Raw genomic sequence first — 15851 nt, 5'->3', positions numbered from 1 at the left:
CGGGGCTGGGTAAGGATGGGGCAGCCAGTGCCCATCTCCTCCCCTCAGCCCCATTTTGTCCTTTTCTTACCTCAGCTGTGTCTCTCCTCAGCCTCCAGCTTCCCTCACCCTGACCCAGAGGAGGAACAACGCTCCTGAACCCCCTTTTTAACCTGTTTTTCCATCTCCCTGCTCCTCTGGGGCTAACTGGGGCATCACACACCCTCCTTAGCAATTGAGTACTGTCAGGTGAGCTGGGGGGCTGCAGCCCCGGGCCCTCCCTCTGCCCGGGTCCCTTTTCCCACCACAGCAGCAGCCGTTAGAAAATATTGCAATTTATTCTCTCTTTGTCTCCTTCAGAAATACACTTTATACACCAGCTCCAAGCAGCTCTGTTAAATAAAGGCGAAGGGGAGTCACTCGGGGGGCGTTTGGCCGTCGCCGGGCGGGGCTGCGGGCGCCAGGGGGGCGGCGGGGGGCTCGGGGGCCGCGTCGCGGGCGCGGAACAGCAGCTCGGCGGCCGGCAGCACCTGCTCCGCCTGCCAGGCGGCGGCGGCGGGGCCGTAGTGCTGGTAAAAGTCCGTGTCGGCCTGGAACATGACGAGCGCCTGCGCCGTGTGGATGCGGACGTGCTGCGCCAGGCTGCTGGCGTCCAGGAACTTCTCCCCGCACGAATCGCAGGCGTAAAGGATCTGCGTGTTGGGGTCTGCGTGGGAAAAGGGGAGGAGAGAGGCAAGGGGAGGGTGGGAACTGGACAACACCCTTTTTCTTCCCCTCTCTCTCCCCGCCAACTCTTCCCCCTCTCACCTGCTTCCTGCACTTGCTTCACCGCTTTGGTGATCTCGGCTTTCAGGGCTTCGGTCTCATCCGCGGTCACGGCGGCTGCCACGGGCACCACTGCGGGGGAGAGGAGGGGACAGGGCTGAGGGGAGGTGCTGGAGAGGGGAGGGCACAGGACTGTGTCAGGGCACCCCACAGGCTGCTGCACCCCGAGGCTCAGCCTCCCGGCTCCTGGGGGAGGGTGACAGGACGCCCCCCTGCACCCCATGGATAAAGCTCCCTTTTGGGACAGGTCTTCTTGCGGGGGCAAGCTGCAGCCCAGGGATAAAGCTCCCTTTTAAAATCATCCTGGGACTCCCAGGGGTTGTTTCCCTTTCTGGGTGTCTCTAAGACCCTCAAAACTGCACCCCACAGCTGAACCTCGCTGTTGAGATCATCCTGGGAGCCCTCCAGGCAGCAGCCCCTGGCTAAACCTGCTTTAAGTCAGCTGAGCCCCTCTCACCCGTGAGCTGCGTGACAGCGGTAGCAGCCAGCGCCTCGGTGGCCAGTGTCACCATGTCATCAGAAGCCACAGTGACTATATTGACCTCATCCCCTTCCTCAGGCTCGAGGATTTTGATGCCAGCTTTGCCCTGATGCACCGTCTTGACGTGAGAACGCAGGTTGTCCACCCTGTTGAAGCCTCGACCACACTTATCACACAGGAAAGGCTTCTCCCCTAGAGAAGGGGATAAATGTGGGGGTGGTTAGAAGGTTTTAGGGGAAGCTTTTTTGGGGGGAAGGGGGTGTTGTCAAGGTAACCCACCTGTGTGGATGATGATGTGCTTGGAGAGGTCGCCCACGTTGACAAAGGCTTTGTTGCAGACGGTGCATTTGTGGGGTCGGATGTTGTCGTGGTGCCGGATGTGGTTGGCCAGTTGGCTCGACTGAACAAACCTTGGTGAGCAGGAGAAAGGGGGATAATTCTGGCACCTCCACCCAGCCTCCACAGTGGAGGGTAGCTGGAGGTACCCCCTTAAATACTGAGGTGGGGTGAAGCCCCTTCCTCACCTCTTCCCACAGCGCTCACACACGTAGGGCTTCTCCCCCGTGTGCTGGCGGACGTGGGCGATGAGCGAGCTCGCCTGGGTGAAGGCTTTGCCACAGATCAAGCACTGGCAGGGCTTCTCTCCTAGGGGGAGAAACCAATGGAGGAGGGGGTTAACAACCTGAGGAGGGGCTCCTTCCCAACCCCCTGTGCTCTGTGTGTACAGGGCTGTGTGTGTACCGGTGTGGATGCGGACGTGTCTCTGCAGCGCGCCGGGGTCAGCGAACTGGCGTTGGCAGTGGACGCAGACGTAGGGCTTCTCCCCGCTGTGGATGCGCAGGTGCCGCTTCAGGTTCCCTGAGGGCAGAAGGGCTTCAGCCAAGGGTCAGAGGGCAGCTCCTTCCCTCTCCTCCCTCCTTCTCAGCCCCCTTGGGGAAGGCCCAGCTCTGTTTCAGGAGTGGGGACCATCACAGAATCATGTTGGTTGTTAAAGCCCTTGAAGCTCCTGAGTCCCAGCCCTCCCCTCACCCTGCCCAGCCCAGCACTAACCCCTGCCCTCAGCACCTCAGCCATGTGTCCTTGCACTATCTCCAGGGTTTGGGACTCCAGCACCTCCCACACCAGTGTCTAAAGTGTTAGTGTCACATCACCTACCCCCAGAAGAGGATCAGGGGACAATGTGGCAGTGGGGACAGAGATTTTTGAGGGGATGGGGAGTCTCAGTTGGGCTCTCCCCAACAGTCCTGGCTCTGCAGCTGCCCAGTGAGCAGGAGATGTCCCTGTCCCATGGGGAACAGCAGCCTGTCCCTGCACAGGGGGGAGACATTCACAGACCACCCCCCAGGGCCACACAGTGAAGAGTCTCCAACCCCTTCAACACCCGCCCTGAGGCCGTCAAACCTTTATCACCCAGCCTCCCACCTCCCAGCCCCGGGGCTACCTGAAGTGGTGAACTGTTTGCCACATTCCCGACACTTCAGGGGCCCGTCCGCGATGTGGATCTTCAAATGAGCCTTCAAGTTCCCCACCTGAGGATGGGCAGAGGGGATGTGGAGAGGCCCCTCTCCCTCCACCAACCCCCTGCCCCTGCTCCCTCTCTCCCCCCTCACCTGGTTGAACTTCTTGTCGCAGTGGGGGCACTTGTGCTCCTTGTCGGTGTCGTGGGTCTCCAGGTGCCTCATTTTGGAGGTGGGGTCGGAGAAGGAGCGGCCGCAGTAGTCGCACTGGTAGGGCTTCTCCCCGCTGTGCACCAGCTGGTGCCGCTTCAGGTTGCCGGAGGTGGTGAAGAGCTTGCCGCAGTCGTCGCAGCGGTACTTGGCCTCCCCCGTGTGCCGCTTCTTGTGCAGGTTCAGGAGGCTGATCAGCCGGTAGCTCTTGCCACACTCCTCGCAGCCGTACGGCTTCAGCGGGCTGGGGGCGACATGGGGGCCTCAGGCTGAGCTCAGGCCGCTGTCAGCCCTTCCCCAGCCCAGAGCACCGTGGAGTCACTGAGTGCTGGGGGTTGGAAGGGCCCTGCAGAGCTCCTCCAGCCCAACCCCCTGCTACAGCAGGTTCCCCTGGCTCAGGGGGCACAGGAACGTGTCCAGGTGGGGTTGGAAACCTCCTGAGAAGGAGCCTCCACACCCTCCCTGGGCAGCCTGGGCCAGGGCTCCCTCACCTCAGCACCAAAGGACTTTCTCCTCCTGTGCCAGTGGAACTTGTTGTGTTCCAGCTTGTGTCTATCACCCTTTGCTCTGTCACTGGACACCAGTAAAAAGTGTCCCCCCATCCTCCTGACACCCCCACCCTCTAGGTATTGATCAGCATTGATAAGGCCTCCCCTCAGCCTTCTCTTCTCCAGGCTGAACAGCCCCAGGCCCTGCAGCCCTTCCAGGATGCAGGAGGGAGGGACAGGGGCACAGAGCCCCATCTCCTCACAGACCACACCCCTCTGCTGACGGGTTTCACAGCGTTTGCTCTTTTGCCAGGGTTCTTACGTCCTTTTGCTGCTGGCACCGCCCCAGCGAGCTGCTGATCCCTCCAGCCCCTCGCTGCCCCCAGCCCTCCACCTTCGCCCTTACCTGTGTGTTTTCTCGTGGGCCTTGCAGGCAGCAGGGTCAGAGAAGGCCTTGCTGCACTCCCTGCAGGAGAAGGGCTTCTCGCCGGTGTGGATGCGGATGTGGCGCTTGAAGTTGCCGGTGTGGGTGAACTCCTTGCCGCAGTCCTAGGGACGGAGGGACACAGGCGGCGGCGGCTGACGCCGGGCGGCCCGGGGCAGGGGGCACCCCGCGGAGGGGCCGGGCCCGGCCTCACCTCGCACTTGTGGGTGACGGAGCCGTAGGCTTTGGACTCGGTCCTGTCGCTGTAAGTGCCCGAGCGCAGCAGCCGCGGCTCCCCGCAGCTCTCCTGCCCCGAGTCGCCGCTGCCCGATTCGTTGTCCTCAGCCTGGTCTCCGTTTGCTAAGCCAGGCTGCTCTTCCTCGGGGGGTTTAGTCTCGTCTTCCTCCTCCACTGTCACCTCCCCCTCTTCCTCCTTCCCCTCCAGCTCGGTCTCTGCAGGCAGTTAGCAAGCGGGGACGCTGGTGGGGAGCAGCAGCAGAGGCACAAACCCCACCTGTATTTCCTGACTCCGAGCCCTGGTTTGAGGTGATGGGGTTTCAACCTGCCTGGCTCAGGGGAGCCTCACGGCCCCACTGCACCCGAGTGCCAAGGCCTGGACTCAGTTTGGAGCTGGAGCTTATGAGGCCTCAAATCACAGAACAGTTTCTGTTGTTAAAGCCCTTGAAGCTGCTGCAGTCCCAGCCCTGCCCTCACCCTGCCCAGCCCAGCACTGACCCACAGCCCTCAGCACCTCAGCTCCACGCCTTTGCGGTCCCTCCAGGGCTGGGCACTCCCCCAGCTCCCTGAGCAGCCTGGCACAGGGGCTGACACCCCTCTCAGGGCAAATGTCCTTCCTAATCCATAAAGCTTAGTACTTCCTAACCCTAAAGTCCAAAAGCCTGCATAGGCAGAGGAGCATTTCCCACCTTGTCCCAGCTCTGCCCCACAGTAAACTGCTCCCAGGGGCTTCACAGCTCCCAGGACACAGCACGTGCGCCATAAAACTTGAAGCAATGGAGATGAATCACACAGCAAACAAAGGCCCAACCCCTGGCCAGCCCTGCCGAGGGGAAGGGGCAGCCAAAGTCCTGAGCACCACCCTGGCTCACCAACACACCTCCCGTGCCGCTGCTGCCCTTGGCCGTGGCGCTGCTGCTGTCGGCCGCGCTCTGTGCCGGGGGGATGGGGCACGCGGCGTCAGGGTCCTCCTGGATGCCACCATCTGGCCCTACAGACAACAGAGCTGCTCCAGGACACAGGCAGGCTCCCTGCAGCCGAGTCCAGGAGCTGGACAGGGTGTGCTGGGGGGACATAGCAGGGTTCTGGGCGGGGGCAGCCCCTGGTGCTCACCTTCGGGGCCAGCTGGCTGCTCTGGCTGTGCCTCGGGCCACGCTGTCGCGGCCACAGGCGCCTCTTCCTTCACCTCCAGCTCAGGAGCAGCTGGTTTGGTTTTGTCAGCATCATCTAGTGCTTGTGCTGCTGCTGTCTTGTCCTCCACAGTCACCTTGGCAGCCTCTGCGAGGGAAAGAGGCAAAGCTGGAAGGCAAAGCCCTGATGGCTGCCGGGATTCCCAGATCCCATTAAGATTCCCAAAACCATCAGTTCTTCAATCACTGATGCTGTGTGAAGGGATCAAATCCAACCCAGGCATCCTGTGCTGCAGGGGCTGGATGGTGGCTGGGGAATGTGGCTGCTCTGGGGGGCAATTCTGAGCCTCCTGGGCCGAGGGAAAGTGAGGAGGGCGAGCACGTACCGACCTCGGCGGGGGGCTGCGGGCTCTCGGCGGCGTTTGCTGCTGGCACCGTCAGGGACTTGAGAGCGTTGCAAGCGCTGACAATCTCCTGCATCTGCAGGAATCCTGCCACAGCCAGCACGTCCTCCACGTTGTCAGGGTTTAGGCTTAGCTTAGCTGTGTACATGAACTCCAGAACCTGACCCAGGCCTGCGAGGGAGACAAGGCAACTATCGCAAATCACAGAATCCTTGTGGTTGCAAAAGCCCTTGAGGCTGCTGCAGTCCCAGCCCTGCCCTCACCCTGCCCAGCCCAGCACTGACCCATAGCCTCAGCACCTCAGCTCCACGCCTTTGGGATCCCTCCAGGGCTGGGCACTTCCCCAGCTCCCTGGGCAGCCTGGCACAGGGGCTCACACCCCTCTCAGGGAAACAGTTCTGCCTCAGCTCCAATTTCAACCTCCCCTGGGGCAACTGCAGCCCAATTCCCCTTGTCCTGTCATTCACTACTGACCCCCAGCTCCCTGCAGCCTCCTGTCAGGGAGTGTCAGAGAGTGCTGCTGGCTGCCCTCAGCCTCCTCTTCTCCAGGCTCAACACCCCCATTCCCTCAGGCCCTCCCCAGCACCCTTGTGCTCCAGCCCCTTCCCAAGCTCCAGCCCCTCCATGTCTTTCTTCCAGTGAGAGGCCCAAAACTTGAACACAGATCGAACACATCGATGAGCTTCCATCCTTTTGGGGTATCTTTTTTGTTCACAGTGCCCAAAATAAGAGCTTCCCTCAGACCACAGCCACCAAACTGCTTCACTGAAGCAGCTCAGAGGGATAGCAGACAAGGCTCTGCCTACCTGCTGCATTGCTGATGTCAAGGTGCACCACGTCCTTCTGGTCAACAAAAAGCATCCTGAAGTACTCACTGCAGGCTGCCAGGACAGCTTTGTGAGCCTTGAAGTCGATGCCATCCACCACAAAGGTGCAGTCACAAAGCAAACCCAGCTGCCGCTGCTGGTTCAGCTGTTCCAGGACTTGTTTGCTGTGCTGGGGGAAATCCATGGCTGCAGGGAGAGAGAAAAAACCAACAGGAATACTTCAGGAGAGTGGGTGAGGTTGGTGCTGAAACCCCCACGCCATGGCAGAAAGGGCCATGGAACAGGACTGATCACAAAGCCATGGATCAACCGGGGAGAACACAGCTCCTCACTGCAGGCACCCACCAAACACAACCCCAAAGCCTCTCCTGTTGAACACTCAGTCTGGATTCTTGCCATCCTAACAGCCTCTTCAACCAGCCCAAGCTGTGAGCAGGAAGCCCATCACCTCCACAAACACGAGTGACATCCGCCACGAGCCGGTGGTGGGCTGGGCAGGGTGAGGGGAGGGCTTGGGCTCAATCATCTCAGAGGGCTTTTCCAACCCAAATGGTTCTGTGATTCCACAAAGCTCTGGATGCTGGAAGAGGCAGGGCTATGGCCAGGGAAACACTCCTGGGCTTGCTGCTGAGCCCCTGCTCAGTGTCTCTCTGATGGTTTCCAGCCCACAGCAGCTGCTCTTCCACTTTACAGCTCTTTTCACAAGCACATCTCTGCTCCGGGGCCCTTTCAGCAGCGGGCAGAGGGAGCCTCCTCCTGTCTGCTGCGGGTGTTAGCAACAGACAAACATCTGCCCGGGGATGGATTCAGCTGCCAAAATCATTCCCAGGGGGGATGAGAAGCCCAGACACCTCCACAAGCATCAGATCACTGCACTGGCACAGGTTGGTTCCCAAACCCACCTGGACACGTTCCTGTGTGACCTGATCTAGGTGGGAGCTGCTTCTGCAGGGGGGTTGGACTGGATGAGCTCTAAAGGTCCCTTCTAACCCTCACCACTCTGTGATTCTGTGATTCTATAATCACACACAGAGAGAAAGTTTCAATCCCAAAAGATGCCACAGTTGACTCCCCACCCTGACTTTCCCCCAGTTCATCAAACACAAGGTGCCTTTTAACAAACCACCCCCAGCCTGTCCCAAAACACAGCCCCTGGCAGCAGGATTTGCATCCAAATCTGGCCAATCCCTTGTGTATGTATGACTGGGGAAAAGGGGGAGCACAAACAACACTGCCTTCTGTGCCTGGAAAGCTCTGTGCACTGGGACCTGTGGAATCACCGTGGTTTTGTAGAATCAGAGAATCATTTTGGCTGGAAAAGACCTTTGAGAGTCCCAGCCCTCCCCTCACCCTTCCAAGCCCGGCACTAACCCATGGCCCTCAGCACCTCAGCTTTGCAATGGCCCCAGGGATGGGGACTCCCCCACCTCCAGCAGGCTGGGACAGGGTTTAATGCACTAAAAGGCTATTTTTGGTAATGTGTAGGAGGTGCTTTTGCACCTCAGTGAAGGTTTTTGTGGCTCCTCAATTAGATTTGCCTCAGCTCCACACCTGAGCTTTGGAAAAGAAGCACAATCCCAAGAAACAATCTCTCCAACTTGCATCTTTTCTGCAGTTTGCTCTGTAACTGGCACAGGGGTGAGCTGTTTCTCACCCTCACACCCAGCCTCCCCCAGCAGTCCACATCACCTTTGTACACTTAAAATCCCCAACCAAGCCTCAAAGATCCCACATATCTAGATTAAAATGCACCTGAAATACCACCCTGGCTCCTTGCCACAACTCAGTTGTCAAGATCCTTCTCTCTCCCTGACAGAAGGGGATGTACTGAAATGGAGATGGAAGCAGGGATGGATCCAGGGAGAGCAAATGCTAAAGAAGGCATTGCTGCTCTATCCAACTGCTAAAGACATTTGCTTCCATTGGTGCAAAGCCATCTGATGTGTGGCAGAGCCCCTCTCCTGAAAAGCAACGAGAGGTAGAAGGGAAGTGAGAACTCACCCCTGTGCTGCCAGGAGGGACAGAGGAGTGAGGCTGCGGGACAGACGGTTGTGGCTCTTCCCCCTTCCTGGTGCTCAGGTCAGTCTCTACACAGCCATCCTGGGAGAAACAGAACAAAAAGCTCAGTTTTAAACCCCAAACCTGGTGTGCTGAAAGCTGCAAGGTCTGACATCACCAGCCCAGGACTGAGCAACCCTCCTCAATTCGCCCTGTCAGAGGCGGGTGAGTGCAGTTTCCCCTCCCGACCTTGCTGTCAAGTCTCTCCTTACCCAATTAACTGCAGTTAATTAGAAGCTTTGTTATGAGAACACCCACATATACTACACGTAGTCACAGAGTTAAAATACAGCAGCTCCTGTCTCAGGGAGCTCCCACACAAGCTCCAGTTAGGCTCTCTGACTTGTTCATGCCATTAACCTCTCCCCAGATTTGCTCCCTGACCATCCAAAAAACTCTCAAAGCCTCAATAAATGGGTAAAAAAAGAGTGGTTTAAAAGTTGTTTTTTAACACTGGCACCATCCAGCTGCCTGTTCTTACACAGAGAAAAGGGAAGAGGGGCTTTGCTTTCTGCCTACCGTCATCTCCCTTCTCGCGTGTCAGCTCGGGGAGCAAAGCAGCCCTGATCCTCTCAGTCTCTGTGAAGGGGAGGCTGTCCTCATTTACACTGACTGAGTCTGTCTTCTCAGGTAATAACAACAACAAATGAAGATAAGAGCTGACCTGAGCAAAGCATCCAAGGCACAGATGTGCTAATGATATGAATTATGAAACAGAAGAGAGCTCTGGGGTTTGAGGTCGGCAGCGAAACCAGGAGGTGAGCTGGGGCTGAGCTGTGAGCGGGGGAAACGATCAGAGTCACAGAGTGGTGGGGGCTGGAAGGGCCCTGTAGAGCTGCTCCAGCCCAACCCCCTGCTAAAGCAGCTTCCCCTGGCTCAGGGGCACAGGAACGTGTCCAGGTGGGGTTGGAAACCTCCTGAGAAGGAGCCTCCACACCCTCCCTGGGCAGCCTGGGCCAGGGCTCCCTCACCTCAGCACCAAAGGAGCTTTTCCTCCTGTGCCAGTGGAACTTGTTGTGTCCCAGCTTGTGCCCATCACCCCTTGTCCTGGCACTGGGCACTACAGTAAAAAGTGTCACCTCATCTTCCTGACACCCACCCTCTAGGTACTTGTGTCAACAAGATTACCCCTCAGGCTTCTGTTCCCCAGGCTGAACAGCCCCAGGGCTGCAGCCTTTCCTCCTCACACACATGTTCCAGCCCCTCAGCATCTTGCTGGCCCTGCACTGGCCTCTCTCCAGCAGTTCCCTGTCTCTCTGCAGCTGGGGAGCCCAGAACTAGCCACAGGACTCCAGATGAGGCCTCAGCAGGGCAGAGCAGAGGGGGAGCAGAACCTCCCTCACCCTGCTGCCCACACTCTCCTTGCTGCCCCCAGGATGCCCACGAGGGCACGTTGCTGCTTGTGTTGAGTTTGTTATCAACCAGCACTGCCAGGTCTCTCTCCAAAGAGCTCCAGGAAAAGCAACAAGAAGGTAAAAAAGTGGTAAAAACGAACTAAAAGGAGAAAGTGATGAGGAGAGAGATGAGCCAGAGACACTCTGCATCCCCCCCTGCAGTGAACAGACACCCCACAGAGTCCTCAGTTATGCAGTTTTGAGGCTCAGGGATATGCTGGTGCAGCTCCTGCCACGGCTGACTGGATGATCTTTCAAGGTCCCTTCCAGCCCTTGAGATTCTGTGATTCTGTAACCAGAGCCCTGGGCTGCAGCAGGCAGGGAGCCAGCCAGGCTCTGCCTGAGACTCCTCCAGCTCTGCATGACAAAAAAACCCACTCCCACAGCACCAGGGTGCCAAAGCACAAAACCTTCATCTCCTTGCACACCCCCCTCATCCTCTCCACACTGCCACAGCCCCAAACCACAGCAGAAGCTTCTGGTGAAGAAACACAACCGAGGGAAGGTGTCTCGGCCACGAAAGGCGAGCCCTGCAGAGAGCACATTGAGCCAAGCCCAGCTGTCAGCAGGCCAGAAAGGAACGTGCCACAAGCTGAGCTGGCAGCCCACGCTGGGAAGCTCTCTGCCTTCTTCAGCAGGTGATGGCTTTGGCACAGAGGCTGGCACAGCTCGGGAGGTGCTGTGTCAGGGTCGCATCCCCATCGGCTCTCACCCACGTCCCGAGGGGCTGGCAGCTGCCAGGGACGGAGTTTCCTGCCTGATCTCGCCTCAGATCACCCCACAGCTCCGGGGGGAACGGGACACACGATCCCTCACAGCAGACACGGCAGCCCTGGTGTGGGGTTGAGCCTGGCCAGGACCCCGCAGCCGCCCCAAGCCTCACGGCAGCCGCCCCGCTCCCTCACGGCAGCCGCCCCAAGCCTCACGGCAGCCGCCCCGGGCCTCACGGCAGCCGCCCCGGGCCTCACGGCAGCCGCCCCAAGCCTCACGGCAGCCGCCCCAAGCCTCACGGCAGCCGCCCCGGGCCTCACGGCAGCCGCCCCGGGCCTCACGGCAGCCGCCCCGGGCCTCACGGCAGCCGCCCCGGGCCTCACGGCAGCCGCCCCGCTCCCTCACGGCAGCCGCCCCGCTCCCTCACGGCAGCCGCCCCGGGCCTCACGGCAGCCGCCCCGCTCCCTCACGGCAGCCGCCCCGCTCCCTCACGGCAGCCGCCCCGCTCCCTCACGGCAGCCGCCCCGGGCCTCAGCGCAGCGGCCGCACGCAGCCAGGGCCGCGGCTCCGGCGGGGCAAGCGCTGCCGCAGCCTTCGGCGCGGGGTGAGGGGAAGGACGGGACCCCCTCCCGCAGCCTCCCCACCGACAGCGGGCGGCCCCTCGAGCGGCTCCTTTTCGGCCGCGATCCCTCGCAGGGCCGCGGCCCCCTCCTCTCCGCGCCTCATCCCCCCGCAGCCCAGAGGCACCGTCACACGCAGCTGAAGCCGCCGCAGCCGCTCTGCCCGCGCTGCCCGCCGTTACCTGCCACGCCGGGCCCGGCGGGGGCCTCCCATCGCCGCCCCCGCCGCTCACCGTGACACCGACCAGACAAAGGGCGCCGCCATCTTGGCGCCGGGCGGAAGCGGCGTCGCCCCGTGCCCCGCCCACCGCCGCGCGCGCTTCCCGCCCTTCCCCTCAGCGCCGCCGCTTCCCGCCCTTCCTTCCCCTCAGCGCCGCCGCCATGACGGCGGCCCCGTGGCCAGGGGAGGGGAGCGGCGGTGCCGCGGGCCCTGCGAGCCCTCCGCTGGCCCCGCGGCTCAGTGAAGGGCCCCCAAGGGCACCGTTTCACCACACCCCCGAGGGCTTCGGTTTCCCCTCCTTCCTAAGGCTGCCCGCGCCCCCAGGCTTGCCACCGGCTGCCATGATGGCGGCCAAGGGCATCTCTGTTACCAGGAGAGAGAAGAATGTGTTTAGATGATACCAACCTCCAAACATCCAAAGGCTCCTATAGATCCCTCGTTCACAAGCATGATTTGGGCTGTGAGTGATGAGTGGTGAGAGAATGGCAATAAAAGGGTTTAAAGTATGGAAGGCATCTGTTGCTGAGCTGTGGCCCACAGCGCCCTGAGGGAGAGGCTGCAAAATCAGCCTGAGAAGCAGCCGAGGGAAGGAGCCTTAGAGGGGCAGGACAGATAGTTTTTGTCTACAGAGCAGACAAAATAACTCTCAAACGATTTCAGCCAGTCCACAAGTGTCCAGAGTGAGATCTCTGCTTCATCAACTGACAAATGAATGCCCCTAAGCGTGATAATGAGCTCAGAGGAGGATGCGGTAAACACACATACCCATGATACTCAACTCTCGGTAGCCCTTGGCCACAAAGTGCCAGCATTTCATGTTTGTGCCAGGCTGTGTCTGCATCCCATGTGTTTTAAGATCGCTGGAGCTGAAGGAAGCACGAGTTACACTTACAAAGTTCTGGCAAGAACGAAACTTTCCATTTCAAGCCCATATGTGTCACCTCCATGGGGAATGAACCCTGTGTTGCAGCCCATTAAGCTGTGGGTTATGCCTAAAGCGTGGCCTCTGAACAACCAGACCAGACCCCCTCGGATGGGTGCCTGGCGCTGGGTGACGTGAGGAGCTCTGAGTGGCTCTGAGGGCAGCCGTGTACTGGCCTGCATTGTGAGGTACCATTGAGCTTGGCCAGGTGCAGGCAGCCCTAAAATTGTAATATTCCTCTTCCTGTCAACCTCTTTCCCCCTAAGCCCGGATTCCCTGACTTGTCTCCCCAAAATGAGCCCACACGGGGCCACGCTGCTGTGAGGACTGTGCAGTGCTGGGGCTTTAACCCGTCCCTTCATCCTCTCCCTGCCTTGGAAATGTCCTCCCGTGCAAAAGCAGCTTTGGGGAGAGAAAGGGGGGGAAAAAGTGGGTTTTGTACTTTAAATTCGTCCTTTGGCTGGGGCTTTGTGGGTGAGGGGCACCCACCGCCCTGTCACCACTAGATGGCAATGGGTGACCGTGGCGGGTGGCTCCTGGCTGCTGGGGTGGCCCTGAGCACCCAGGGGTGACATTTGGGGACAGAGCCGACACAAATCCCATCCAAGAAGATCCAGGACAGAGCATCCTCACTGCTGCTCCTCACCTCCCATTTCCTAAGCTCTGCCAGGGGGTGTTTATGGCCATTAGGAGCTTTTTCTCCTCACTTCTAAACACTTTTTCCTCGCAGCATCCTGTGGCAGGGACTCCTTCCACCAAGAGACGAGCCGGGGTGTGTGTTGGTGTGTGTCCCTGACGCTGCAGGTGAGATAACACAAGTCACGAGTCGTTGTTGGGGGACAAGCAGGGACGACCTGACCTCGCTGCTGCAGCAGCAACACGAGCTGGATGGCGTGTGGTAGCTATAAACAGTCGCTCAGCCCCAACGGGCGCTTCACTGTTGTTTGTACACACAGGGAGATGGAGATGGGGGATTCGAGGCTCCCAAAAACAAGCCTCTGGGTTTGGCAACCATTGCTGGGACCATCATCCTGGCTCATACCACTGCTGAGGGCATCCCCAAGGGAGATGGGTGCGGGTGGGCGAGGGGAGGAGGAGGATTTGGTGCCCTTCCAGGTGGGCTGGCGGCCGAACAGCTGAGGGAATGGCTCAGAAATAGAGAGTGGGGAAGAAATGAGTCACCTCAGGCTGGAAATAAACGGGGCCACGGGCATCAGAGGGGAGCTGGGGCAAGTCCTCGTCCGTGGTTTGGTCGGGAAGAAGGATGCAGTCATGGTACCCCTCACCCAGACACCCTGTGGGGCTGAACTCACGGCCTTTTAGGGGAAAAGCATCGAGAAAACATTAAAAGATGGAAGAGGCAGCAGGCAGGCGTTCTCAATAATTTATCCCAAGCTGTATATACAGAGACAAGCTCCAGCAGAGGGCTGGGGAAGGGAACCTCTCTCCTGGCAGGGCTTTTGGCACGACAGATCTTCCCCATCAACCTTCACTGGCTAAAAACCGCCGGAGCTGGGACTGGGTGCTGGCGTTCCCATCCCCTACCCCACATCCCACCTTCTTCCCAAATCACCCAACTGTTTAATGAGGGATTAGGCACAGGGGAGGGAAAGAGGGATAAAAGAGCTCCCTTTTTCCCCTGGCCCTGCCTCAGATCTTGATCTCAGTCCGGAAGGTTTGCTGGACATGGTCGCTGTGCTTGGCGGGCCGCCGCTGAGCCCGGATGGTCAACGTGCCATTGTCCCCCAGCGAGGACGTCACCGACGTGGGGTCCACGTCTTCGGGCAGCTGACATTTGTGGGTGAAGGTGTTCATGACAGTGCCATCTGCAGCCAGCTGGGGTGGGGTGAGGGGGTGGGAAATACATACAATAGGTGAAAAAGGGGAGATTTTTAGGATGCAGGAGGGAAGGGAGATTGTGCCCTGCCCTGGGGTGAGGCTGGCAGCCCTGCCTTGTGTGTGGTGGCAATATTTATCTCCCTGAAGGGATGGGCAGGATGCAGGTGGCATCAGCCAGGGGACAAAGGTGCTTTATTTCAGTTTCAGTCCCCCTCTCTCCTGGGAGAAGAGCATGGCTTTGTTGGGTCTCTTGTGAAATACTGGGTGAAAAGATGAGGTGAATTAAGCCCAAATGGGGTTATGGCCAGGTCTGTTAGGGAGTTGGGGAGGGTCCCTGTGTCCCCTGATTGAGAGGATTGTGGGAGGCTCCCCACAGTTTGAGGGTGAGTGGGGCAGGGAGGGAGCACTCACCTTCTCAGCATGCACCTCGATCTGGTTGTTGGAGGTGGTGACAATGATGTCCTCAGGGGCAAAGTCACTGACGTCCACCGTGAACTGGTAAGTGTTGCCCAGGGTCTTCACTGTGCCCGCGCTGCCAGGACGAGCTGCCAGACACGGGGATCACCAGAGAATCCCAGAGTGCCGGGGGCTGGAAGGGCCCTGCAGAGCTCCTCCAGCCCAATCCCCTGCTAAAGCAGCTTCCCCTGGCTCAGGGGGCACAGGAACTTGTCCAGGTGGGGTTGGAAACCTCCTGAGAAGGAGCCTCCACACCCTCCCTGGGCAGCCTGGGCCAGGGCTCCCTCACCTCAGCACCAAAGGAGCTTCTCCCTGTGTTTAAGTGACACTTGTTGTGCTCCAGCTTCTGTCACAGCCACATTTCATCAGGGTTCCCCTCCCAATAAAACCTTTCCTACAGCACTGACTCGTGCCCAAACCCCCCAGGAGGGCAATGTGCATCACCAGCCCCCTCTCTGCACTCATAGCTCTAGGAACAGTGTGTGTATATGTGTGTGTGTCCCCAGATAAACTCACCTGGAAACCCCAAAGTCTCTCCACGAGGCCTGACAAAGCTCCCAAAAAGCTCCATGATGCCGACAGACGTCTCTCTGAGCAGAAGGCAGCCGAGGCCTTCACCTTCCTCCCCTACTCCCCCTCCTCAAATCCTCCCGCCGGGGAGGAAGAGCAAAACCCCTCGTCCTCCTCCTGGCACAGCAGGGTCAGTTACTCAGTGGAGCTGGGGGTGGCTTGCCGAGCTTTTTAAAGCTTGGTGGAGGCTGTGGGCTGCCTGCCAGGCCTCTCGTAAAACCGGCTAAATTTAGGGCTTGCGCCGCAGACGGGGGAATGCTTTCCCTGTCCTCCCCCCTCCCTCCCCTTCCCCGGCCTGTCAGCGCTGTGGAATGTGATGCCAACCTTCCTGGCTATTATTAAGGAATAATGATTAATTAAAGCACTTGTTAAATGTACCTGGGGATGGGAACTCGGAGGTGACAGGGGAAGGGGGGGGAGGAGGGAGAACCCGGCTCGCTCCGGCCCCGGCGGCTCCGTCAAGGTCGTTCTTAATGAGTTTGTTTGCAAGCTGCAGTCTGGCAGCAGAGGTTGAGGCAGGAGGACCAGGGGAAGGGTGCTGAAACAACAGAGGGACAACAAGGGGAAGGTGTCCTGTCTTTTCCCCCAGATGATCCCCA

At 59.3% G+C, this 15851-nt stretch overlaps 2 protein-coding genes across 2 annotated transcripts; both read right to left on the bottom strand.

Annotated features, from left to right (window-relative positions):
• Positions 1–298: 298 nt before the first annotated feature.
• ZBTB17 (zinc finger and BTB domain containing 17) lies at positions 299–11527 on the bottom strand. Its single transcript, XM_062013151.1, has 16 exons — positions 11428–11527; positions 8464–8562; positions 6442–6648; positions 5618–5806; positions 5215–5379; positions 4982–5092; positions 4079–4317; positions 3847–3989; positions 2896–3196; positions 2727–2814; positions 2027–2143; positions 1810–1930; positions 1565–1695; positions 1262–1477; positions 787–876; positions 299–685 (listed from the first exon to the last, which is right to left on the bottom strand). The coding sequence occupies exons 3-16, from the start codon at positions 6644–6646 to the stop codon at positions 396–398; spliced, it is 2406 nt and encodes an 801-aa protein (XP_061869135.1). The 5' UTR covers positions 6647–6648; positions 8464–8562; positions 11428–11527; the 3' UTR covers positions 299–395.
• Positions 11528–13779: 2252 nt separating this feature from the next.
• Positions 13780–15373, bottom strand: HSPB7 (heat shock protein family B (small) member 7). Its single transcript, XM_010209262.2, has 3 exons — positions 15199–15373; positions 14638–14771; positions 13780–14223 (listed from the first exon to the last, which is right to left on the bottom strand). The coding sequence occupies exons 1-3, from the start codon at positions 15251–15253 to the stop codon at positions 14038–14040; spliced, it is 375 nt and encodes a 124-aa protein (XP_010207564.1). The 5' UTR covers positions 15254–15373; the 3' UTR covers positions 13780–14037.
• Between the last annotated feature and the right edge of the window lie 478 nt (positions 15374–15851).

This window comes from Colius striatus, chromosome 21 (assembly GCF_028858725.1).
Source record: "Colius striatus isolate bColStr4 chromosome 21, bColStr4.1.hap1, whole genome shotgun sequence".
NCBI lineage: Eukaryota > Metazoa > Chordata > Aves > Coliiformes > Coliidae > Colius > Colius striatus.
The sequence above is the reverse complement of the archived record's forward strand: the minus strand, read 5'-3'. Positions and strand labels throughout refer to the sequence as shown.